Raw genomic sequence first — 27,460 nt, forward strand, 5'->3', positions numbered from 1 at the left:
ATCAACCGTGCAGTCATGCGATATATGCAATGGACCTCTGTGCAGAAGTCTTGTTGCTGTGAAGCTTTTTAGGATTATTTGAATTGCTGATGGTCCGTTTAGATCTGATGGGACCAAACATATGGGACTTCTTCTCTATATCATCACAACCCCAGATGTGCTAAAGATTTTAGATGGATATAAACAGCCACACTCATAGTGCTGATTGGGTTTCAGGTACTTAAATGAGGATATGAAACCATTCCATGGGGGACCAATCACAACTCCCCTTCTATCTGTCACTCACTCTCTCTCTGGCATCATTCCCCCACCATTGCTAATTGACTCATTACATTATGGTTATTATAGAGCATGCCCGTGGCTGGTTGCACTCTTTACTCATAATAACCTCTTAGAAATGGCCCAGCCTTTTGATGGACTGTATTTGAGAGAATAAAAGCACAAAAGAGATTTCAGCTTGACCCTGGGCCATTTTAAAAGGCTCATTTCACTGCTGCATTATACTTCAACAATATTGTAACTTTCTTAAACACTTCCAGTAGGAGTTTTAGAATTATAACCTAGTTTTTAAAGTAGTTCACCCAAAAATGAAACTTCTGGCATAATTTAATCACTCTCATGTTGCTCCAAACACATTGTTTTCAAAACAATTGATTTTTAGTGAATAATGATATAAATTTAACCTGATCATCACACAAAGCTGTTATATGACTCCCCAAGCTTTGATACATAGTGCACAAGTCATATGGATTACTTTTATGTAAAAAAGCAGCATTAAAATTCAGCAAAACATTTACTTTAGTGTTATATGAAAGAAAGTAAATCATACAACGTGGAATGACATGATGGTGAGTAAAGGATTTTTATTTTTAGGTGAACTATCCCTGTAACGTCTTGATAAGAGTTATGCAACTTGCTTTTAATTACTATGTAAATCCGTACATGACTGCACATTTGATCATCGTTGAGGTTTTTTTTTTTTGGGGGGGGGGGGGGGGGGGGGGGGGGGGGGGTCTATCAATATTCATGCCAGTCTTCCCGTTTCAAATGAAAGATTTTTTTTCCTCTCACTTACATGAGATCCCTTTGATGGAGCAGCATGGAAGCGAATGTGTTTTGTTCATCCGGCTCCTTCTACCCATGACAACCTCAGAGACAAGCCAAATCATACCAGACCACCTCAATCCAAACAGCAGACAAACCATGAAAATGAGAAAGATTAGAGAGAGAGAGAGGCATTACTATGATAAACTTGACAGCTACTCAGCTTTTATTTGTAGTACTTTAAACTGGAAATATATTAGAGGAAGGAAGGCTGAAAAGATGAAGAAGAGCAGAACTGTCAGTGAAATCGGTAGATTCGTGGCCCCCTGATCTGAGCAGTGGAGTCCAGTCTCCTGCCATTTCATGCACTCACCATTTCTATCGGTGGGGTGCTCGTCATTAATTCATTACGTTGAGCACACTAAATTAGCCCTCGTTAGCCACCGACTGTTTGCTTTATTTTATTTGACATCATTAGCCCTTCAATAAGAGAGCATTTATAGCCCCCTCACCTAGCAACCTGCATCTGTGAGCAAGCAGGCAGGGACTGCTACCCCAGCCCCCCTCACTTACCCTTGGCCCACACGGCTTCCCAGACCCCCCGACCACCCTCTGGTCCCCACACCTCCCGTGTCTCGTTGGGAGAGTCAAACAGATGTCTGTGGCCCAGGTGCCTCCCCTGATGACGTGTGTCATGCGTTGGTGACAGGGCAACGACAGGCATACACTCTCTCCTTCCTGCGCTCTCTCTCTCTGTAGACACTTATAAGTTCGGACACTTTTTTTTCCAATGAGCCATCTATTACAGATCAGTTTTTGAAGCTTAACTTACAATGGATGCTGAAGGACTTTGCAAGCACCATTGAAGTAGACATAAAGTTGTGTTGGGGTTCTAACGCTCGGACACAAGAACAACGTATGGGAGATCTAGGCTCACGGATGCCTGTTTCTGCTGGATGCCATGAACGCAGGGAACAAACCCAAGGGAGAGCCATTGCTGTCAAATGAGTCATGAGGTCAACAAGGGCTTTGTCTCGGAGAGACTTTATCACCTGTGCATTTTGAACCAAAGCTACATTTTTGTTCAGAACTTTTATTAGGGGCCTTTTGCCTTTTTTTGTGGCCTCACCGCCTACTTGAGACTCTGAACATTAGATCTTCTCGGGGTAACAAGTGAGACCTCCTTGAGGAAAAAGAAAGTACTAGGAGAGGAATCATCAAACTGGTAAGAGATATACACTGTTGTCTTTTAAAACGAACATCATTTTTTATCGCATGCATGTGTATGTTTTCGTGCTGCTGTTAACCTCTATCACCAGATAGAGATAGAGTGGAGAACTTTGTTCTTCACTAATTTCTGATTAGTGTTTTTACAGTTTGGTCTGGAAAGATGGCTACTTCTATTGAACTTCAAGCTGATTAATAAAGAGGCCAATTGGTCACCGTGGTATGCATTTGACTAGTGATACGGTAAATAAATGATAGCTGTTACTCATTCACCATCTGTTGGAAACTGCAGTGAGCACAGAGCAAGAAGGCTTTCTACCATATGCTCTCAAAAGAGAAATCACTCATGCTTCTCTTTTGTATAACTTGCTTTCACAGATTTTTTTCCTAAGGCAGACGATTGCATGTGTGTATATATATATATAAATATATATATATATATATATATATATTATTATGTCAATGCTTAGGAATTTTTTTAATTTTCACAACTGGATATATTGTCAAACATTTGGCCTGTCACTGTGCCTCACTTTCCTTATTAGTTTGATCATTTACTTTCATGCCATAATGTTTTATGTAAGTTACAAATGATAAATAGGAAGTAATCAGAGAAAACCGCTTACTTTTTAAGGCAAACTGTGACATTTGAGAGCATTGGATTTCTTGCATTTACATTATGTTGCTTATTCTGATCTGGAATAGAATCATTATTAAGACAAATATTAATAAAGAAAGCTGTATTAAGAATGCATAGCAAGCTATAGCAAAGCTAGATGCTTAATTGCCATTGATTCTGAACCTATTAGAATGAATGCCTTGATCTGAAATGCCTGTTTTTTATACAAATATTTAGTTGCTGATATCAGGATTATGCAAACAACCCCGCATACACACACACACACACACACACACACACACACACACACACACCTACCGACTTTGTTGTTGTGGAGCGTGAATTATTGATGGCTCCAGACTGCTAAAAAATGCATCCACAACCTTTTTATCATTCAACAATCAAGAACCAATTAGTAGAGCAATCTGAAGTCTTCTTTAATCTTGACCGAGAGAATGAACCATGTGTAATGAAGCTTGAAAAATAGACACTATGCTATGATTATCAGTTTTAGCAGGGAACAAGACTCTGCATACATTACTAAAATTCTGCCAAGTGTTTTGTTTCAACGTAATTCCTTTCTGTTGTTTGTTTTGGAGCCTGACAGATAATAAATTCGCACACTCAAAAGAATGCACTAGCTAGATATGAGAAACAGGAGAACATAAGAATTGATTACACTATCACAGGTGTAGTCTCGTGTAGCAAGACTTTTGACTTATTCTGGCTGAGAACTGCTCTCCATCCCAAGAAAAACTCATGGTTTTAGAAGTGGTTATACCTAAAATGAATTATATCACAATAATAGAATGCAACAGTTCTGAATGTAAAAATCCTATTTATTTTATAGGGGAAACATTATTTCAACCTATTTTTTTAGCTTCACAATTGAGCGAATCTTTAAAATATTTTGTGATAATGCTTGATGACTCGAGTAGCCTGCAGGAGTTGTATTTTTCTAACTTTTTTTAAAACAATGTTTTAACAGTGTAATTTCTTTTAAACAACTAAACTACTTATGAAATTACTTCGGAAATATCTTTCTCTCTTAAAAATAAAGGTTCCTAAAGGGAATTTTTACAGCAAAGCCATAGAAAAACCCTTTTGGTTCTTGAACAATTCTTAAAAGAACCATTATTTTATTAAAAATCTTAACCTTTATCTGTGTGATAATCTGAAGAACATTTTTCAAATAAAAAGAATGTTTTCCATTGGAGAAGTTTAATAGATGTTAATGGTTCTTCATTGAACCACAGATGCCAAAAAAATAACCTTTATTTTTAAGAGTAAGGACAAAAGTAGGTAACACTTTATTTTACAATATCATTGTTTCACATGCTACATGTAGTTACTGTAGTACTAACTATAAATTATGCATAATTACATGCAACTAAACCTAAACCAAACCCTAGTCCTAACCCTAAACCTATAGTAAGTACATGCAGTTAAATATTACTCAGTTCTTAAATGTATAACTACACTGACAAGGACACCTTAAAATAAAGTGTCGTCCAAAAATACTTTGTTCATATCAGAATTGAAAACGAATAAATAATTTAGTTATAATTTGATTACACCATTCAGGGATTTCCCTGATAAAATAGGAAACATTGTTACAATTTAAAATAACTTTCACAATATTACTGTTTTTAACTGTGGTATGTACACAGTGTTACATCTTTGTCATTTTGAAAAAATACTTCAAGGCCTGGTTTCACAGAGAGAGCTTAGATTGAGCCAGGATTAGACCTTATTTCAGTTAGGACATTTAAGTATCTTTTATAAACATGCCTTAGAAAAAAACATTACTGATGTGCATCTTGAGGCAAAACAATGTCAGTGACATAATTTAAGATATGTCATTGCAAGTTGCTTTCAGTTAAAACAGCTCAAACATGCATTTTAGTCTTGGACTAGATTTAAGCCTTGTCTGTGAAACCAGGGGCAAAATTTTTAATGTTTTGATTCATCTCAGAGCTGGTTGGTATGGTTCATGTCTTAGAACTTATTAAGGAAGATTTTTCTTAAATCCTAATAAAATAATTAACCTGAAAAATATATCCGGAATCAACACTTATCTTGCTACTCAAGGTCTCAAACAAAATTCTGAGTATATTTCAAGTTTTTGATTTAATTAATATGTTAAATTAAGCAATAAGTTGTGCTTATTGTATTTTTTGTATAACAATTACCTAAGGAGGACATTTAATGGAGGAGGACATTAATGTCTAATGGACATGAATTCTGTTCTTACAGAACAGCATAAAATCAGCCAGATTAAACCTCATCAGATTGAGATGCTTTCTAGATTTCTGTGCTGTATGCTAAAGATGTTCTGAGAGCAAACTGTGGGTGGTCCGTGGGAGTGCAGTTTGAGGCTGAAACCGTCTAAGGTTTCACCCACTAATTGTAATACGGAACTATCATAAAATCGATCACACACACACTATTCACATATTTCTTATAGGTTTTCACTACCATGTGATGCACATAGTTTATTTATGATGGAAATTCTCTCTCCCCCCTCCTTTTTTTCTTCTCTTTTTTTCATATTTTACTTGAGCAGATTCATCAGTTTCTTTAAAATGACAACCTATTGCTGCCTCGAAGAAATTGCCACTGTGATTTAATCAGATGAGTAGTTCCCATCTTCTAGTGAACTCACGATACTCCAGAGATTTCTGTCATTATAATTTAGTTATTGAACTTTTCATTTGAGCAAATTAAATGAAATTTAAATATCTTACCATTATAAATATATCTTCTTCCATTTATGTGTCTCTCCAATGGCATTACAGGCTTACACATACACACATGCTGACAGATACGGATAGTAACAGGTTTTTATTGCTCTTTAGTCACAAAATAGTCATTATTTTCCTCTCGCATTTAATAATACAGACCAACCTTCACACGCTCAGCTCTGCCTTGTATGATGTTATTTATCTGCACAGTTGCAGGATTAAGCCTGTCTTTAGATATCATTTTTTTGTAAGATTTATGGATTTGTCTGAAACCGATATAGTGAATATACTCCAGTTAAACATCCTTTGGAGACATGAATTACTCCAAATACAAAGAAGTTCATGGTTACTGATCTGAAAATTAAAAGTTTTCCTATACCCTACTTTAACATTTTAAATAAATCATTATTCATTAAATAGAAAGTGAATGCTCTATCTTTTCCTCACTGAACAGGACTCCATGACAAGAAAAGTCCAAGCAAGGAGAGTTTTGCAACCTCTCTGCACAGAAATGAAGGTAAGACTACAGTTACAGCTTCAAGACTACAGAATGATATCTACCGATACAGATAGTTTGATATTCTTAATGAAAAAAATCTCTCCCAACTAATGCGATAAAGAAAACTATATAAGGAACCCTCTCATTTGGTACAATACTGTAATATTCAAGGTTAAAATGAACACCAGAGCCCAAACTATTATATTCAACTGCTATTTATTTTCTAATATAATAATTACACTCAAATAAAAACTGAAATGTTTGAATACAACACATACGGTAGTTTTCATAAACACTTGTCTTCATAGCAAATTTATTTAAACATACGCGTATAATTAACAGTAAATAAGCTCCTCTCTAGTTTTTTTATTACTAACAAACTGTGAACATTGGATAACTTTCCTGAGGTAAATGCAACGTTAAGTGACATATTGTTCACAAGCTGTTTTATTGATGTCTTTCCGATTGAGCAATTACATGAGACATGATACATCTCAGGAAGATGTATACAGTATCTTTTAACATACCTTTTGATGTTCATGCATGTTTTTTATGCTATTACTTGTATTAAAGGGCAAGAAAAGCCTCCTGCTTGAACTGAGGCACGATCTGTCATGCCACATATAAGAGCTTCAAAATGGCATTTATTGTTTGAATTTTGTGATAAAATGGACAGAATTTGAAAGCTGAGACTTTGTTTCTTATCAGAAGTAACAACGCACAAAGCTCCCTTCGATTATTGAATGAGAAAGTGCGCTACAAATAATGTTTGGTCTTGGAAAAAACTGCGGACCTGGCAACCCTGGCTTGAACTATGGGTGATTCATAGGGTCAAACAAAGCCTGCTTTAACCACACTATTTTTTAACTGTTAATGCATTATTGTCGTATTAAAGGTATATATATAATATCTTTATATAATATCTTTATTTACCTTTATTTTTCCTGTATTCTGGTTTGTGTGAATGTTGGACATATTTGATACTGAAAACTCGTAAAAACAGTGTAAACTGTGACTGATTTAATCTGTCACAAAATTGCTGGTCTGAGCACTTGGTAGGGGGCATAATGGATAAAATTACCTAAGTGAATAATGGGAAATGATTGGCCCCTGTGAGTCAGATGTCGGCAGGTTGAGAAAAAAATTGTCTAATCAAACAGTCTATGTATTACCAAATAGCAATTTTGATGAGCTCTGCTGAATTTTGTTCTTAGGAGGAAAAGTAAAGCTGTGAAGGAAAAATGGTCCCCAAGAATTATATACAAATCTTACATTGAATGACAATAAATGTTATTATTACTTATCTTTTGTTTTTGAATTAGTCATACACGGTCAAAGCTAAAGCTTACTCTAAATTACATTAGCTTTCTATTTTTTATTTTTTTTAATTGTTCCTAGAACCACTTTTGTTTCTGATTTAAAAAAAGAAACTAGATGTTTTTTTGCTGCTAACCAACAGCAAACTGTTCTTTTGGTCAGAAAATATGTTGGTCTTATTTGTTTTCTCAGATCTAACAAGCAGCTTTTTTAATAAAATACCACGCTTACTTCCAAGGGTGATGACTCAGTGTGCTGTGGGCTTTACATAAGGTTACATGCCGAGATTTTTCTTTCAGGTCCTTAGAGTCTTCTCGCTTAAACTTTTAATTAAACTCATTGGAAAGCCTTTAGAAACGTGTTACTTTCTTATTGCTAATCAGGAGTTGGAATCAGGCCATTGGAATATCCATGAGCCTGAACCATAACCTTCAGCTCTAAATTGAATCTTAAGTGTCTCGTTTAACAAAAGCCATCCAAATTAATTTTCTTGTTTGAATCCCAGTTATGTACATACATACATTTTTAATATTTTTAATTTGTAGTTTGAAATGTCATAATCACATCTCAGAGAAAAAGTTCTATAATTGTTGCTTCAGTATATGGGGCATATTCCTTTGTAGTTTTTAAGTGTTGATGTAAACTGGAATGCTAATGAACCACCAGCTATGCTAGACTGGTGTTTTCTTGTGGTAACCTTGGCAACTATGAGTAGGTGGGTCTTACGCAGGGTTTATCACAACATACAATATATCAGAGGTGTAAATATTGTAAATGGCTTGTCAGGTCTTTTGCACAAATCAGTTTGTCTTCAGTTATTAGTATATGTCACTATGTAGTAATAGTACAATCCTACTCTGATTTTGTGTGGTTGCATTGGTAGGCCTAGATCTAATTCAAAACATTTAAATTTCCACATTCATTGCTTTGATTTGTATTTTTATCAGCCCAGCAGGAGGAAGTTCAGTCTTCATTTTATCTATGTAAAGTAGGTCTGTTTCCCCTGGTTGTAGAACACATGACAGTGCAGAGATGTTTTCATTAGGGGAAAAAAATCCAGCCTCTGACTCTTTACTACCAAAAATTACAGTCCATTCTCCCAGTAAGTGGTACATAATATCTGGGGGTCACCTCTCTGGTGAAAGGTGAATCACCTTTCATGTTAGCTGTAATAAAAGTTCTTTGGTTTTGAAATCACAAAGTAGTAAGTGTTTTGTACCGGTGAGCGTGTTGGGCTCTGCTGATGTGAAGCCCGCATTCTTGTGTCGATTAAAACCAGTGAGAGACCACAGGGGAGAAAGAGAGGGGGAACCTGTAGAAACCTTCTGTTCTGAATAACTCTTTAATCTCCACAAACGCTGTACGGTGAGAGCGGGCGACACGTGAGCTGTGAACTTTGGCAGTGAAGCAGACGAGAGAGGGAGATATAACAAGTGGAGAGGGAGGGAGGAAGGGAGGGAGAGTGTGTGAATGAGGGTGGGGAGAGAGTGTGAGGATGAGAGCTCAGTTCCAGAGTGACTCGCTTTGCCTTTGCCTGCTCAGTTTGAAGACATCAGAAGACTGAAACCAGGAGAAGAACCTTGCAGGCGGGGCTGTGCCGGCTACATTTTTTTTTCTGTCTCTCTCCTTCTGTGTTATTCTATCTATGGATGAAGCCTCCTACATTAACTGAAGCAGCGGGACCACATGCAACAGGGTGTAGAAGCCAAACTCCCTCCACTTCTTTTGCTTCTCTGTTCAAGAAAAGGACAGGAGAGAGATGCCCTGACACTTGGAGAGAGTTTTAAAGGAAGACGAATCATCACAGTGTAGGGTTCCTTATTTCCGTGGCTTTCATTCCAGAGTCGTCAAGGAAACCTTCAGAGTTATGACTAAAAGAAAGTGGGAGGGGAGGAGAGAAGGCTTCAAGGTCAGCTCCACGAGGGAGGAGGCGCAGGGGCCCGGACGCCCCTCCACCAGAGGGCGCTTCTCAGAGTCTTGGAAGAGACTGAGCTCCAGACAGGGGTCTACCAAGAGGTCAGGACTGGCCTCACAGCAAGCACTGGTAAGAAGCGGAACAGCTTCTGTGTGTGCTCCGTCTTCCCCGGTTTGTTGAATTTGGAGCAAGGAGGGTGGGTGCAGGGGAGGGACCGCTGGTGGAAGGGAGGAAGAGTAGAGAACGAGGGCATGGGATCACACAGAGATGGACAGAGGGGTGCAGGAAAGAGTCTGGCTTAAGCAGGTGGGAATCTAAAGATCCCCTTGTGCCTTGGAGGATGTCAGTGGAAAGTTTCAGTGTAGCACGTGTTCCACGTTATGACCACTAAGAGCTTTTTATGATGATGATGCTTTCAAATGCACAGAACATAGGCGTGAAGTGAGACTAGATGGGTGGAGAGAGAGAAAGTTGAAACTTGTTGCTCAGATATATACCATAATCAAGTGTTCTCCCAGGACCATGTGCCATTTAGGAAGTGTTATTATTGTTATCTGATATGGAATGCTTTGTTACACCAGGCCATAGAGTACTCCATGTGCTAAGTGGGGGGAAATCGCATTTTTGTTCACATCTCTGCAGTCAAAGATTTCAGGCATGTTTCAGCTCCAGCAAGAAAACTCCAACCCCCTGATGTTTGATCTCATTTTAGCTGATTTGGAGTCAATAACGTGGGGAAACTCAGTGGGTCAGTTGTTGCTAAGCACAAGAGTGTGCCCTGAAGCACGCTCTAAACCATCTGTCACACACCGAAGATTCTTTTGCCACTTTTTTGCAAACTCCAGTTGCACAGCTAGAGAGATAGATACTGTATTTTCTGAAATATAAGTCACTGTATTTTGTGTGTGTGTGTACCTATATTTTTGGGATAAATTTATACCCAGAACTGAGCTAAATTTGACAAAACCTCTTGACAAAACCTCTTTTTGGGGACTTGGGGAAGTTTTTTAATATAAAAATGCAGAAAGTTTTCTGTTAGGGGTAGGTTATATATTTATAACTAGCTGTACATAAAAACAGTCAAAGTCTATGAAATATGCCCATTTAGATAGCTAAGTAAACGTGTGTGTGTGTGTGTGTGTGTGTGTGTTTAGTGTTTTTAGATTTCTAGTCCAAGGTCTTCCAATACAACATAATTTATGTTGGATGATAAAACAAACTGCAGGTTTCAACAATAAGAATCTAATTTTGGGCAAGTTGACAAGACAGTCACTTACCTTTTTGAGCTACTGCTGCACGGCCACAAAGTTTTAAATTCATTGATCTTGTACATCCATTTTTGTGTCTCGCAAATATAAACGTTTGGTTTTCTGTGATATTGGCATTCTGCATTGTTGTTGCTAATTCTGCTTATTTGTCATCAAGATAATGTTATCTAATTAGCTAGATGAGGTTTTTGTTGAAATTGCTTGAATTACTAGTGATAGTTTTGAAAGCATCAGTATGAATGTGTTGAAAAGTACTAAATCAATCAGTAATGTTTTGCATACAAATTCCATGAATTTATGGAGCGTGTTGTCAATTTATTTTTTGTGAAAAGATAACAACATTTCTACAAATATAAAAGAATATTGCTAAAATCAATCTAGCAATTATAAAAATGTATGCTATTAATCAGTTTTTGTGGCAGTCTGAACTACTGGCACAACTGTCTCTGCAGTACACGCCAAAATATGTACGCTTAGACACAAACAGATGAAAACTGCAGTCATAGAGACGGAAGTCATTAACTAGGTACTTAGTCTTGAGTGTAGCCGCAATTAGGCTGTTGAATTGTAGCAGAGTAGCATTTTTAAGTAGCCTATAAACAGTATTTTATGCAAACTGAAAATATTCTGAATTTTCCACTATTATTTTAATATGCTAACAGTGGCTGAGAGGCCACTTTAACACACAACTTCCCATTCAGTACTGTTCTGAATGTTATACATGGATGTAAAAATAATAAAAAATACAGTACCTGGGAAATTTACTTTAAGGACTGAAGAAGCTGATATTAGAGTATATCATATCCCTCTAAAGTGAAATCAGAGGCACAATCATTTAGCAAGTTTACTCTCATCCACAGTGTATTTAAATGCAAGATATGTATTACAAATCCATACAATAAGTGTTTACTTGGCATTTTATGTCTGTGCTCTGTTGTTAAATACTACATTAGTATTAACAGTATTATCTTTAGGTGGGTGGGTGTGAGATTATTTGTGGTCATGTTGCTATAGAAACGACTCTACTTTGTGTATCTTATGGATTGTCTTTTGAATCACACCTTTATCAACATCTAGTCTTTTAAAACTGTCCATATCCACTGGCTCAAGATTTTGAGATGCAAGATATTTAGATGAGTTTAATACAGACGTTCTTATATATATATCAGCTGAAGAACCAGGAGAAAAATAAACAAAACAAACAAAAAAAAGAAAACAAATGTGTCACCAAATGGTGTTAGGAAGACAATGTGAGAAACACAAAGAAGTTCTGGGAATGCACCATGTACTTCTGTTGCGTTATGAATTGTGAAGAGTTAAATGTGTCTGTGTTAATTTTCAGGTACTTTTATCAAATATGGGTCAGGTCTAAGGGACTCCAACAGTCACCTTGAGGAGTTTTACGGTTTTATATCCCAACTTGGAGAAAGTTTGCTTTCATGCTTGGCAGGCCAGACATTAGGCACTAAGTGGCAGTGCAAACAGTGAGGAGCGTATACATGCCAACACAAATGCTCAAACAGGCTAATTGTTCTATAACCTGGTTTTGAAACAAAGGAGGCTGATGAGAATGTGTGGATACAAACCTTGGCAACTGTAGCTTGGAAACAGAGTCATTTATATATCTTTGATTCTTTATATGGGCTTATCTCAGTGGGAGGTGTTAAAGGAATAGTGCTATAGTGTGTTAAAGTATAGAAATTCCCAATCAATATTCTGTACTTTAGTGTGTTACATGCTGTTTGATTCCTAAAGAAATCTCTGTGAACTTAAAGTTTAATAATGTTAAGTGTAAATTGGACGTGTGGATGATTCAGCGTGCTCTTAGTCACATTACATCCCTATTCATTCACAGTCTGAACATTTACCCTGGAGTCACCAGATATGTGTCCCATTGTGTTTGACTACAAAGACTGGTTTACGACTTTCTTGTTCATAAACATTCAGAAAATCTTGTGCCGGGTTGGTGTTAAGGCAGTCTTAAACAGCATTACACTGGGCAACTGAAATAGGAGCGGATCAGAGTTTGGAATGAGCCGGTACAACCTCGGGGGGCTGATTTTGTGCTACCACCACAGGGCTTTAAGCCTGGCGGATGTGGCTTACTTTGGTTGTTATAGCAACTGTCGCACATATCGCCCAGCACGTTTACTGTTGACTTATCACTACGGTTACAGATATGTCCCTAAAGTTCAGATGCTTTTTGAATTAGTCAAAACCAAATACTCCTAAATTATAGTGACTTCATCACTTCCTGTCACTTCAAAAAACTGTAATCTGTGCTTTTATAGGGCAAAGTCACAACCCTAATTAGCTTTAAAGGAATGTTCTGGGCTTAATACAAGTTAAGCTCAAACGACAGCATTTGTGTTGATTACAGCATAATGTTGATTATCACAAAAATGATTGCAGGATTTAAAAGCAGAATTTTGAAGCTTATAATTTTATAAAAGCACTTAATTCTTCTGTTAAAATTTATTCATTATGTGCGCTGTGTTCTCATAATTTTTAAGTGCAACATTATCATAGCATGTAACTATACACAGAAAAGGTTGATAAGTGATATTTTCACACTAAAGTTATCTTAACACATGTCTTGTGGCTATACTTGTGAAGGTATTTTACCATTTTTAAATTCACTTGCATTGTAAATGTCTCAGTAGCTGCGTTTACATGTACCCTAATAATCCGATTGTAATCGGACTAGTTGCACAATCGGAATAAAAATGTCACATAACCACGTCAGTCGGAATGAATTTGCCAAATCTTATGTTTGGATTATAAGGGGTGGTTTGAACCTCTTCTAATCTGATTGAGAGGACATGTAAACACTTGATCGGATTGAAAAGTGAAACTGGAAAGTACTGCACATGTGCAATGACGTTGAAATGCCGTAATGACGTATGATGCACAAAACGAGCTGTTGTTGTTGAATGAAGTGTCACAAATGACCGTCATGTCATTCTAAAATTCTCCTTCCACTCATCGTCTGTGGAGCAGAGCAGGACAATGTCCCATCAGTCCTTGTTTCTGACTTTCATCCACAGACGCCTTGTTTTGGGCGCGGGAAGGGGTGTTTTTACCGCTTGATAAATATAAGTAGCACGGCACAAAGCTTCACATGCTCGTCGTTTCCTAAATTAGGAACCAAAATTGGTTGAATATTAAGTCTTAAGAAAAGAAGCAAAGTAGGAGGATGGTTGGTATGCGCAAACAGCGGGAAACTGTATATTTGTGCAGTGTGCGCATGTCAAAAAATCATTTCCAATTTGAAGATTGTGACGTGCACATCAACCCAATCACTTTATTTATCGTTCATGTAAAATTCATTCCGATTGAAATAAAAGGTGTCTATGTAAACGTAGGTACTGTAATCCAAAATTTCCTCTCTTTTTTTGATTGAGCTTAACTTGTATTGAATTCACTGAATGAATTATACCTGATAGACATCTGTAAAAAATGCATTGTGTAGACTTTAATCCTGTAAAAGCGTATTTCTGTTATATTTAAGACAATATTTCATTTTTTTTTTCTTTCTGCTTTTCCACAACTCACCATACCACTGCAGAATAACCCAGGTGCCTAGGTCTCAAATCACCGTCCCTCAGCATTAGATGAAATAACAGGCGTGAATTGGAATGGCCCTCTCTCTGGTATAGCTGACTGGCCTCCAGAGAGGGAGAGTCTCTGACAGCTGAAAAAGCCTAACAGAACCCAGCACTCATCTCAGTGAATTAATGAGCTCACACTCCTGCCTGTGTGTATTTCTGATAAAAGCTTTTTTCTCAAAACCCAGTCACCGCAGGGACCTAGGGAGCCTGTTGCTAGAATGGTATCAGACACAACATGATTAAAAAAAAAAAAAAAACATGGTTATAATCACAATTTTGACGATGTGCATTTGATCACACATTCAAACGTGACCATATTTAATCATAGCTCACCTAAAAAAAAATTTATTTACCTCAACTGTCTGCACCCTCTGTAATTAGGCACAAAAACAGCAGTTGCTTTAATCTATTTGAGGTTGTTTCATTCTAAATCTCCCCTTTAACTGCTCATAAAAAACTTGTTATATTAAAAGGACAGTTCATCCAAAAATGAAAGTTATATATGATAATTTACTTAAATACCTATGTCTGGGTATATATATATATATTATTGTAATAGGACAATATAATACGGTCAGTTAATTAGCTTACTCAGAGTCTGTCTCTACCCTTAAAACAACCCGTTTATCCCATCACACACTGGCACAACAGATTGTCTCGAAACAGATGATGGTGTATCTATCAATAACGGCCAACAAACCAAATAATCAGTGCACATGTGGCAGATTGATTTATCTTGGCAATATTTACCCCCAGCTTGTGCAAGTCTACCCGAGCTTGCCCAGACTATTCCATAGCATCACCCTTAGTAAGACGAAAGATAAATGCAAAGCATGTGACTCCTGCCTCAACCAGCCCTCCACATTAGTATTCCCCATCTCGGAATGGCTGGAGTGTCCCAGGTTTAATGCATCTATTCATTTCAGTGTGGATGGCCCCTTTAAAGTGGTCAAAGGGAATAAGAGAACTGTAATAAACACCATTATATTTATACAGTGCAGTGCTGCTTTTATTGCGCTATTCCTATTAGCTGCTAATTGCCAGGTTGCCTTGGTAACACACTTGGCACAGGGAACTAATGTAAAATTTATGTCAAGCGAGTGTGGCATTTCCTCCGCTCACTCTCAGTTAGCATAGTTGCACTCAGCTCAGGGATCAGGGGTGCCACACTATGAAAATAGATCCATTGTGTAAGCTGTGCCAAGATACAGATATTTGTTGTTATTAAAAAACAATTTATAGCTCTATCTACAGTTTACTTGCAGTTAAGCATTACTTAAATCTTCAGAAAAAAAAGTTTAATTCTATGACAGGAATGATCATGGATTTATAGAAAATGTATTACATTATCCCCTTTATATTTGGATGTAGCTAAAAGGTGTGTTTTTAAAGACTTAAGAGTTTTTATTTTTATTTTTATTTTTATCAGTAACAGGCACTTATGTCCCATTTCTTTTATAGTGGTTGTTTGTAAAAATAAACACACTGCCAGGCCAAGACTGCAGTGTTATTTGCCCTTTTATTTCATATTACTTTATTTCCAGATATGGATATTCAATGGCCCATTTCCTCTGTTTTTACATTTAGATTACATTTGCCATCCCTTAAAGTTAACCTTAAAATCTCAAACTGAATATCCATTCCTGAATATCATTCTTTACATTATAATGTGCTACATAACTGTACATTAATATCTGATGCACAAATTATACACTTGTTGCATTTATTTGATTGATTGATTGATTGATTTAACTTTTTTTATTTAGACAAAGTCTAGAATTTTATTGGTTATTGGCACTTAACATAATAAATAATTATCGGCTTATTGTTATTGGCCATTATTTTTAATATTTATGCATCCCTTGTCTTGGTAAATACTACACTTTTGTGTATGTACTAACTTATTTTATATCATATTTTGAGGACACTTTTGTACCCAGAAGTGATCTGAATCTGACAAAACCTCCTTTGTGGATGTCCTCGTTTGTAAAAATGGTATAAAAATAAAGTACATAAAGGTGTTTTCTAATTATTAATAATATAAAAAAAAATATTGTTAGGGTTATATTATATTATTATTTATAACTACCTCTATATAAAAACAGTAAAAGTCTATGGAATGTCCTTATTTAGATAAATAGCTAAGTATCAGCAAAGTAAATGTGTTTGTGTGCGTGTGTTTTGGTGTAGAGTGATTGGCCATCTGCAGAGTTTTTTAACTAAGGCAAATAATTGTCAACGATGATATATATTTGCATATTCGCAGGAAGTCATTTGTGAAGCACTGCAATTTTCATAATGAAGGTAAAAGGAATGTCACCACATTTAAATAACAATTGCACCAGTCATTTTTTTTTTACATTTCTTAATCAGCTCATCTGCTCCAACAGGACAGAAAGTCTTGCATCATTCAGAGAGGCCAATTAGTGGTCTTCATATCCCACTGCAGCCCTTATTAGTCAGACAAAATTTCAGACCGAGGGAGATTAAGGCAAGAATGTCTCAGGCTTCACAGTGAAAGCCTGCAGAGTTGAAGATCCAATAAATGTGGTAATTTATCAACATAGGACCACATGAAAACCGCCTGTTAAGATGAGCAATGCTGTTGATAGTATGAGGCAAAGCAATAACTGAATCAGTTCATTTTTAATTTATGTGAATGCCGTTTTAGGGGCTCTAACATTTACATAAAATATTTACCTCAAAGTTTTTGGCTTTCGTAGCTCTGAACAAACACTATATTTATATTCTGGAGTTTTGAATGTCATTGAGGTGGCACTTAATAAGAGAGAATTTTTTCAAATGTGCATAGTCATAAATTTACACTGGCGTTTATTAAATGATTCTGTTCTTCTTTCGTTAGCTTTATAAGATTAGTGGGAATTGCTCTTGTCCAGACCTGCCAATTTCTAGTCCTTTGTCCCTGTAGGGATCCACACGTCATTCTTAGGATTTTCCTTTCCGCTGCCATACCAAATGACTCACAAAACTGTCCTTTTCTTTTTGCCAACGTTGTTCCATTAACCTCTTTGTCTGTCTTAGTCCTTTGTTGTGTCTTTGACACTATTGAATTGCTTCTAGGGACTGTTATATTCAACATTTCTCTTTTATCACTTTCTCTTTCTAAAAAAGCCTTTTGATCTCAAAAAGCATCACCTTTTAATAACGAAGCCTTTAATGATGGCACCTTTGACTGGCAACTGAAAACCTGTGTGAGATGCTGCGATTTGAGGGTGTCTGATTGGACGGTCTATGAGTAATTGCCCTCAGACCGAGACTCAAACCTCTTGAGTTACTGAGACTCAGCGAGCAGCGAGACAGTCTGCACTAATTGAGTTGCAACCTTACAGTTTATTTTGTTCTTAAATGTAATGTTTTTTTCTTTAGCCCACGTCTGTGAGGTGAAAGGTGCTAGTTGATACTTTAATTGGCTGCCAATGGCTGAAAATTTCTTTCCTTAGCTTGACAGAAGGCTACTCTAGTTTCAGGGCATGTATGTGTGTCATTGTAGTGCCATCTGAGACTTGCTATCCTGTCTGAGCTGAGACAGAAATTAAATGGATTGCAGTTACAGGGAAAGAATGTTGCTCTTTTTACAGGAACATTCAGAAGATGACAACAAAAAGTACTGAGAGACATAAAGAGTCTATTTTTCCTCAAAGAGTAAAGTCTTACAAAGTTTTCTTTTCAAGTGGCATATCTACCCGCAGCCTTTAATTATGTGAAAATGTCAAGCCTGCTGATTGAGCCGTACTAACTAGCATAGAAGTGAATTTGGACCTGGTTCAAAAATAAAACAAGTTGTGTAATGTATATCCGTTACATTTGTATTCTGTTTTCATGTTACCTGCCTCTCTTAGTTCTCATTTGTCTCATTGGTTACTCATTTAATAGTCACTTTGTTGAGCTGGTCATTATTAGTTCCCTTTGTTTGCATCTTGTATTTATACCCTGAGTTTCTATCTGTTCCTTTGTCCGTTCTTGTTAATGTTTAGTGGTTGTGTTTGTATTATTCTCCAGCGATCTCCTGTGTTTCTGCTAGTGGATTTAATAAAGACAGTTCTGTTTGATATCTCCTTCGTTGTGCGCTTTATACTCAGCCACATTGGACAATATCCTGAGCTATTTAATTTCATGTGGGAAGATGTAGTTGTAAAACAGCCTAGGGCCTGAATATTAAATACTGCATGGAAGTAGCATGTTTTTATTTTACTTTATTTTATTTTATTTTATTCGACAAAAGTTAAAAAAAAATAAAATAAAGCTTTTATATAGATCAGATGTTTTGTGGAGTATGGAGCTTTAGGCAGACTTTCAGTTTGAAGGTTTATCTAGTACAAGGTTTATGCAATTACAGTTTGCACACTTGACAGTAAAATATTGCAGTTATTGTTTAAAAAAAAAAAAAAAACTCCATACAAAACAAATCTGTATTTAGTGTATAAAGACAAGCAGGACAGATAAGGTAAGATGAAAGGAAAGGAAATATAATGAGGGAAAGGAAATGAGGAAAGAAAATTAGGTAAATTAAAGGAAAGGAAATGGAAGGATAGATAAACAGGTAAATGAAAATAACAGGAATGGAAGGAAAAGAGTCAAAGGAAAGAAAGGAGGAAAAGAAAATAAAACCAGAAAGGAAAGAAGACAAGGAAATGACAAGAATGAAAATAGAATTAGGTAAGTAAGAAATAAAGAAGAAAATGATGGAAATAAAAGGAAATACAGGAAAGGAAACAAAAGAAAATGTAGTGGTAGGCTACAGAAAAGAGAAGTAGCAATGGGACTATCATGGAGATAATGTCATTTTAATTAAAGGTTTTATTTAGTGAAAGATTTTGACTGTCTGGGCAGTTTGGAAACTAAACTCTAAACTTTTAAATGGTGCAGTAGAAGTTTAAAGTGGAGTTAAACACTGCAGTCTGTTGCTATAGTGATCAAAGATCCACTAACACTGTGCTCCTTAAAGTGTGTGTGTGGTCCTGGTAAATCCTACATTGTGGATAGCAATACTAGACATAGTAATATTAGACATTTATTTACCTTGTGGGGACATTTTTTGGGTCCCCATGAGGTAAACAGCTCATAAATCTTACTAAATGAGGGTTGTGTTTAGGGGAAGGGTTAGAGTTAGAGGATAGACTATACAGTTTGTATAGTATAAAAATCATGTCTATGGAAAGTCCCCATAAAACATGGAAACATTGTGTGTGTGTGCATGTCTGTTTTGTGTAACTTTGTACAGGTTTGCCTACACTTGAGGTCAAAAATGTCCTCACTTAAGCCAAGTTTACACTACAAGACTTTAAATGTCGGCAGATCGCTGTGCTGTTCAGACTACATGACTTGCTGTGGAGTCTTTAAGTCGTTGTGGTGTTCACACTACGTGACACTACGTAAATGATCCGCAACAGGGGGTTACACACTACATGAGCTGACGACAACTCTGTCACCCAACGACTTTATTTGAAAATGGACATTGGGAAGAAATTAGATTAAATTTTGAACTAAATTTAATTAAAATTAAATGAACCCTATCACACATAAGTTTAAAATATTCTGGCTGACCTCCCAGAGTTAAGGCCACCATTATAACGATTCCTTTATTGTTTCCATGACGATGCATCATGATTGTCACGTGACACACCGCGGCCACACTGTATGACAGATGTATCGCTTTTCTCACCATGTCATCAATCTGATATTCCAATTATCCTATATTTGCAAGTGAGTGTTTTGTCATTTAAAAACCTACATCATGATCTTGATCTTAATCTATAACGCGAGATGGGCGCCGCCTTGTTTGTTTGCGCTTTAGTTCAGAGAGTCCTGTCAGTCAGATTTATAGTCTTCAGCACGTGAATTCATCCATTTGTACCGAAATACATGTGGCCGGTGAACTGGGAGAAGAATAGAGTGAGCTTTATAGTTACTTACACAATGTGTATCTGATATGAATAAACGTCGGCAAATTATAGGCTATTTGAATGGATTGTTATTGCTGCTTCCATAGACATCAGTGTATATTTCATTGGCTGTTGCATCGCGACATGTGACACCACAGGATATCGAGTCGGCCGACAGCTCCAGATATTTAGCATGCTAGATATTTGTCTGGCCGTCAGTGAGGTGTCGGCGACGCGTCAGCGAGCCTCTTTGATGCGTCGTTGAGTAGTTCACACATAAAGATTGGCGAGCGCCGATCACCTGCTGATTTTCCCCCAATCACAGCCCGACCTGTGTCGGTGAGCTCGTTAACTTGCAAATCGGGCTTAAATTCCTGTAGTGTAAACTTGGCATTAGTGGTGTGCCATATCACCATTTTAAATTGTGAATGATTAAAATGTCTCCACGATCTCTCTTTGAAGAGCGATCATAATACCATACAGTACATTCTATCAGTTCAGTTTTGGCGACCCCATCCCAAAATATTGTACAGTGCAATGTACATTCACATCACATGTTTAGCAACGCAGTGGTAGGGTTATGCTTACGTGACATTGCAGTTCTTCGCCATCACCAAAGTTTATTATTTGCGTGTGTTTTAAAGCCTTGCCAGTCCTCTTCTGACACCCGAAGCATGTGCACACTAAAAGCTTGAAACACTACCAGTATTAAAGTTCTCTTTCATGTCTTATTGTGCTTGAACTGTCAGATACACACAAGGTTTACATAAACACAGTCGTTTATATCTTAAAGGTGCATGTGTAAGATTTTCTGTCTGCTAGAGGTCTCTAGAGGCCTATTCAAAACAAAGGCGTAGCTTGATAACGCCAACTTTGAGCGCGGAATCTTGGGACATGTGGTCTTCACCTCACAGCCGGTGGAAAACAATTGGGATAGGACTCGGGAAGAAATCATGTTCATGGATGCAATTATTAACGTTACTGTAGTATGAAGCAGAGCAGGACCGAGTGTTGTGGGAGCTGAACGAGGCCGCTGGAGCGGTTGCGCAACTTTTATTATGCCACAGTCGCCGGCACTGCTTCTGCTTTTCCGGTCATGAGTATGAGGTAACATAGCTCTGTTTATCATATTAGATACATCTGAGTGTGTTGAAAATGTTATAACATTACTCTGTGCGTTCGCTCGGTGGCTGCTGTGAGACGCTTGTTGCACGCTGCAGTAAGCTAGATCGATTTTAGAATATCATATTAAATGCTGGATGGCTTGTGTTGATAAATGGCATGCAATTAATTTTAAAACGTATTGTATGATGGAGAAAATGCTGTATTACTGTTACTAAAAATAAAGCTGCATCTGATTATGCTATGTTAGCTACTTCACAAAATAGTGTTTTTCTCTGAGGCATGGTACAGCATGGTACTCGCAAAAAATCAACAAAATTAGATTTAAACAAAAAAACTAAACGTGTTGAGCTATATAACAATAATTAGTTTTCTGTCTATAAATGTATCAAAACAGTTGTTCCCTTGTCTATTAAAACATGTAAATATTAAAGCGTCTTTAGTGTTTCCATGGTTTCTACAAAATAAAACCGGAAACCGAGGGTAACGCGGATATGACACCATTGACAGGCGACTCCTCACACGTCCTGGAGCCTTGGTTAAAATTGCAATTTTCTCATGATTTACAAATAGTTGGAAACATTTGGGATATTGTAAGTACTCAAGTGAACAAAATATATAACACTGGCCTAGTGGTTTATGGATATTTTAATGCAAAATTCTTACATATTGCACCTTTAAGTGAATGTAAACAGTTTGGATGTGTGTCAGTATATTATAATATGCATGTGTATGAGTATGTTAGATCTGTGCATAGGTCTTAAAGTGATAACAGCCTAATATACCTGCTGTAGTCTGTGTCATTAAAGTGGAAATAAAGCAGTCAGTTAAGTTAATTTTATTTAAAAAATGGATTTCCACTCTAATCAAAAATTATATAACAAACACAATAAATGTAACCATTCAAAAGAAAAAATAATGTTTTGTTATAGCTTTTGTTGGAAGGGCGCCTCCATCTTGCAGTACTACAACCTGTGATGTCACGGGGTTGGTTGGCTCCATTTAAGATTATGAAGATTATTATAGTTTCAATTATGTTCTTTGATTTTTCTGCTTAGTTGCTGTAATCATTATAGTAATAGGTAATTGATAATATCTGTCACCAAGCAGTTGACTAATAGAGGGCTCTAGCATTATTTGCAAGGTAAATCCATGCTGATAAAAAATAGACAACAAAAATAATTCAGGACTCCAGCAGTGAAGGAAAAGCTGGTTAAAAATGTTATGGCACAGAATGCAAAAGGATCAAATAAGATGATGGAAAGAAGATGGCGGGATTAGGGATAACATTTGGAGTTATCCAATGTATGGAGTCCTGATTGGTAAATCACGGTAAGAAATATTTATTTTGTGGTTTGCATCAGCTTTGATCTCTGTATGTTGTGGGATGACAAACGGGTGTGTATAATGGTTGTGGTTCATTTTAATTTCTGACAGTCATATTGGCAATATAATGTATAGCCAAGTATAACTATGGAAATCTTGAGGCAGTGGGACAAAAGTGTCTGAATATGCATCAGGAAGTGAAGCAGTACTGTTCTCTATTTCAGCGGTAGTTTGTGAAAATGTCCTTTGCTGACTCTTGTCCTTCGCTTTAATGTTGTAAAACTAATTTTTACATCCAGGAGCAATGCAATTGTGGCCTCCCTTTTATTTTCTGATGCCCTGTGGCTTTCCTGTTTCCATCTTTCACTGTTTCTGTCTTTACCTTTCACTATCTCTTCACAAAAATGACATTTATTGAAAACGTTCAGCATTTTACATTTGTGATACATTTCTGATTACATACCTGAAATGACTGTCGTGATTTCTTTTCTGCAGGCTGAAAGAGCCAAATAGTAAATGAAAGAAAGGACCCATGAGATTTTACACAAAAACTTGCTTCCATGAGTCAAAAATCAAACTCCTATTCACTTGAATAAGGCTAGCAATCTATTCTATTTAGCTGTAGTAGTTTGCCCAGCGATGAAGCTCAGAAAAAAAGATCCTGAGAAAAATGTCATGCTGTTTAAAACTCTTATTTGTTGCTGTGTTTTCTTTCGCCTCAGCCTGCTTCAGTATTTGATTCTTTATGCGGTAGAAAAACGGCTAGCACACCAACACACAGATGCATACGCGCGGACACAATTTCAATTTAATTTTTATTCAACAATGTTAGTCCACCAAAATGATGATGTTATCAATTAAATTTTGCCAGATAAGAAAATCTATCAAATTTTTGTGCGCAGATAGTTTTTTAATTTTTTTATGATTCATACTTTTTGTTTCCTTCAATGAGCAAACAATATATTCAATTTACAGATAATTAAATGTTTTGTAAACCCCACCCCCTAGCCCACCCAAACAATGTGTCAGGTAGTTATTTGTAGATTGCTATTGTAGATCTAACAGACACAAATAAATACAATCAACTTGAAATGAAAAAAAGAGAGAAAGAAAGCACACAATATAACAGAATAAATTACAATGTATCTCACCACAAGGACTTTAGAGATCCTCAAGAAATGCCAAATATCTACCCCACCTTCTCTCATAAACCTCTATTTTTTCGAGTAATCTGTATGACATTTTTTCACATGCTGCCACCTTCCCCAATTCTGCAACCCATTCTTGAAAAGATGGTGAACCTGCTGACCGCCATCCCCTCATAATAATTTGTCTCCCTATCATAATACTTTTTTGAATCCACTCGGTCATCTCAACATCAGCACTTAATAAAAGCATCCTAAGATCTACTTGGACAAAATGAAAAGCAGCATCCTGACACATCTTGAATATAGTATAATATGAACCTTAATCCAGAATTCCTGTATTTTAGCACAGGACCACAGAGCATGCATCAGGTCTGCGTCTTCGCTGTCACATCTCCAGCATTCAGCAGAGTCCTTCAGACCAAGCCTGAAAAGCCTGCTCGGGGTCAAATAAAAACAATTTAATTTTTTGAATTGTATAAGTCGTACTCCAAGATTTCTTGACATTACTTTACAATTTTGACAGATTTTAATCCAGTGTTCATCACTAAATGTACAACTTAAGTCCTTGCTCCAGACCATTTTAAGTGCAGAATGGAAACTATAACCTACCTTGTCCATTAACCATCTGTAATATATTGAAACCTTGTGTCCTCTACCATATGCTGTTAGAATTATAGACAAAATATTATCCTCTCCTGGAGCTTGACTACCAGTCCTAAAAGTCCCACATAATAGATGTCAAAACTGTAAATATCTCCAGAATTGCATTTTATTAGGGCCAAAATTTTGGGTTAATTGGCTAAATGATTTCAAAGTGGCATTCTCATAAACATCCCCTAACTTCAAGATACCCTTCTCTATCCATTCCTTCCAGAAAAAAGTTGACTTTCCGATATATAGTTTAGGATACTTGAAGCTGTGTTCAAGAAGGGGTTAAACATTTTTGCTATTCTCTTCCAAATTGATTGGAGATGAGATATTATTGGGTGAGACTGCACTTTTTGAGGTAACTTAATGGACAAGCATTGCAGTGATGGAAGGGGAGGTAGGATAGCTCGTTCAACATCTTTGGGGGGAGGGACCAATGAGCCAAATGTCTCAGGCTGAAGGCGTAATAATAAAACAAAAGTTTAGGAAGCCCCAGTCCTCCTTTGTCAACCGGCTGTTACTTACTCATATGCAACCGTGGGCGCGTATTATTCCAAAGAAATGACTTGGTTAGCTTATCAAACTGTTTAAAATATTGCAGAGGAATCTCTACTGGGATTGACTGAAGTAAATAATTAATTATTGGAAGGCAGTTCATTTTAAGAACATTCACCTTACCCCGAAGAGACAAATTTAGTGTTGACCACCTCCCTACATCATTTGAATTTTTTTGTAGTAATGGTTCTAAATTCACCCTTAATAAATCTTTAAGTTTATGAAGGAAGATAAGTGCGCAAATAGTTTTTAATTTTCATGTTTGTTCTTATTTTTAATAGCAAAGATAAAATAATGAAATAAAATAAAGTGAAATAAAATTTTGGTTGCATCGCCCACTTCTACTTTAACCTGAATGATCTGTCATTCATTTTTCTGTTACCTTGTAAGGATTTTTAAAATATGGAAATTAAAGTTAAAAAAGCTTATAAATCAGCCAAATCATGTTTCTTTTTGAATCTAATGTTTTTTTTTGCACAGGTTTCTTTAATGGTTTTATAGAGCGAGGTCAGGTTAGGTGATAGAAAATATGCATATTGATGAGGGAAATATACACAAAGCATTTGTTCCAGGTACAGCATCATGAATATGAAATGATTTTTTCCCCCTCCGTTACTGACTTGGCAAAGAGACTCTGGTAATGTTTTTAATTTCAAGTTTGAGTCCTGTTTTCAGTCCACATTACATGACAAAGCACCGTGAACATAGTCTGTGTATTAATAATGTATGACTGGTTTTGCCTGACATGTAGAGGTTGGTTTTTGATGGCGGCTCACTGGGCCCTATGGGTTTGATGGCTCCAGATGGGGCAGGGAGAGATCAGCCAGTGGAGGTCTTCCTGAGAGAGGGAGGAGACCCAGTAGGAGACTCAGCCCATCCTCTGACTCCTCCATAGCCCCACAGAGCTGCTATTATCCTCTTGCCTCCAGGACCAGGCTCAGCATCACAGGCTTAGAAGGGCACCAGTGACAGTGCTGTATTGTAAAGAGACACATGCACACATACGCAGATCTCAAATAAATTCAAATACTCATCTCAAATATTCATACCAAGTGCACATTCATGTACTCCAGAACAAAAGCATGCTTATACAAAACATGCTCTTGTTATTCCTGTCACACTTGCAATTAAATATGCCTGCACATACACACAAATAATTGCTTTTGTTCACAGTAGTATACACAATTAGAATGGAGCATATGTCTTTGGTTTTACATAAAGAGCATCTACTGTACGGTTAGCAGCATTTTTACATGGAATGAAATGTGAGTTTAATGAATTCATACTTTTCAGAACCATTTCACAGTGGGCAATACAATGTCATTTGCTGACTGGCAGGTGGGAATTGGTTTCATATTCACACTCGTCAGTTCACAAATCAGATCTGGCACAGGCGCATCGGTAGAAAATAGCTTGAGCCTGCAATGCTTCTCAGCTTCCTGCTGCTTCTTAACTTGACTATTATTTTTGTAATACTTCAAATTAAACTAGCTACGGTGATTCTATAGTTCCTTAGATGCAATTTGATCGCGTAAATCTGTATTTTGGATGGGTGTTTGTAAATGAACAAGGTTACATGTTCAGAGTTGGTACTGGTGAACGTTTCCTTTGTGAATTCTACTAAACTATGCTTCCTGAACATGAATCACATAAAGCTGCCACATGCTGTCAGAAATTTTGTTGTAATTCACTGTAAATTGCCTTTCAGTGGCTTAAATGTAAATTTCAGTCATTTACATGCAAGCCATTTTGCAGGCCCCCTTATGCAGAGTGACTTACTAAACATGCTTAAAACGTCTCAAGCTTGCACACTGAAAAACCTCTGCATCTGTAGTTTTTGTCACAATTACATTCTGCTTGATATCTTTTTTTTAATACTATTTTCAGTCCTGGCTGTCTATGTCCTTGTTCTTGCACATTTTCATTTGCGAGTGGAAGGTCAAAATCTAATTATTCCCAATAGACTAGAGTGAATGTCTGTTTAACATGCGATATCTTAATGCTAATGGCAAAAAGCATGCTTTCCTGGGCATCCATTATGGCTTTAAACAGCGTGGCCATGTTTGTTTTGCTCTTTAGGAAAAGGGGCAGGGTACTTAAGGTTTATTATTTTCTATGTAAAAGCTCAGAATTAATGCTTAATGTTTTACTACTGCCATTCTGACTTCTCTTACAGTTTCCGTGCTCTGTAACTGAACTGGGAGCAGTAGAGTTCACAAAATAGTTGGTCCCTCTAGTGGTTATGTCTGAAAATGTAGGCTATTAGTTCTAAATGCACAGTAATGCATACTTTAAATTACTGCTTTTTTCCCCACGTTTTCCTTAAAAAATGCAGTTTTATATAATTATGGTGAAGTATTTTTGTGTGTTAAGTATTATTAACGTACTGTAAATTTGAGAATTAATCGTAATTTACTCATTTTCTTTGAGTCATTAATTAAGTGAAGGGCACTGCGTGCCCTTGCATTGTGTGTTAAAAGTAAAGTAAAAATTCAAATAAAACGTGATAGAGAT

General features: G+C 36.7%; 1 protein-coding gene across 6 annotated transcripts in view; it reads left to right on the forward strand.

Moving 5' to 3' along the window:
- Window positions 1-8,965: 8,965 nt before the first annotated feature.
- trpm3 (transient receptor potential cation channel, subfamily M, member 3) overlaps window positions 8,966-27,460 on the forward strand; it is a 138,714-nt gene continuing 120,219 nt past the window's right edge. For 4 of the 6 annotated variants that reach the window (XM_051893575.1, XM_051893583.1, XM_051893576.1 and 1 more), the window contains exon 1: window positions 8,966-9,494. In XM_051893575.1, the coding sequence (XP_051749535.1) occupies window positions 9,318-9,494 (177 nt within the window). In that variant the 5' untranslated portion in view covers window positions 8,966-9,317. The remainder of the gene's footprint in view (window positions 9,495-27,460) is intronic. The other 2 variants (XM_051893582.1, XM_051893584.1) reach the window with 1 other exon arrangement.

The sequence above is a fragment of the Ctenopharyngodon idella genome, chromosome 5, assembly GCF_019924925.1.
Source record: "Ctenopharyngodon idella isolate HZGC_01 chromosome 5, HZGC01, whole genome shotgun sequence".
In the NCBI taxonomy this organism is placed as follows: domain Eukaryota; kingdom Metazoa; phylum Chordata; class Actinopteri; order Cypriniformes; family Xenocyprididae; genus Ctenopharyngodon; species Ctenopharyngodon idella.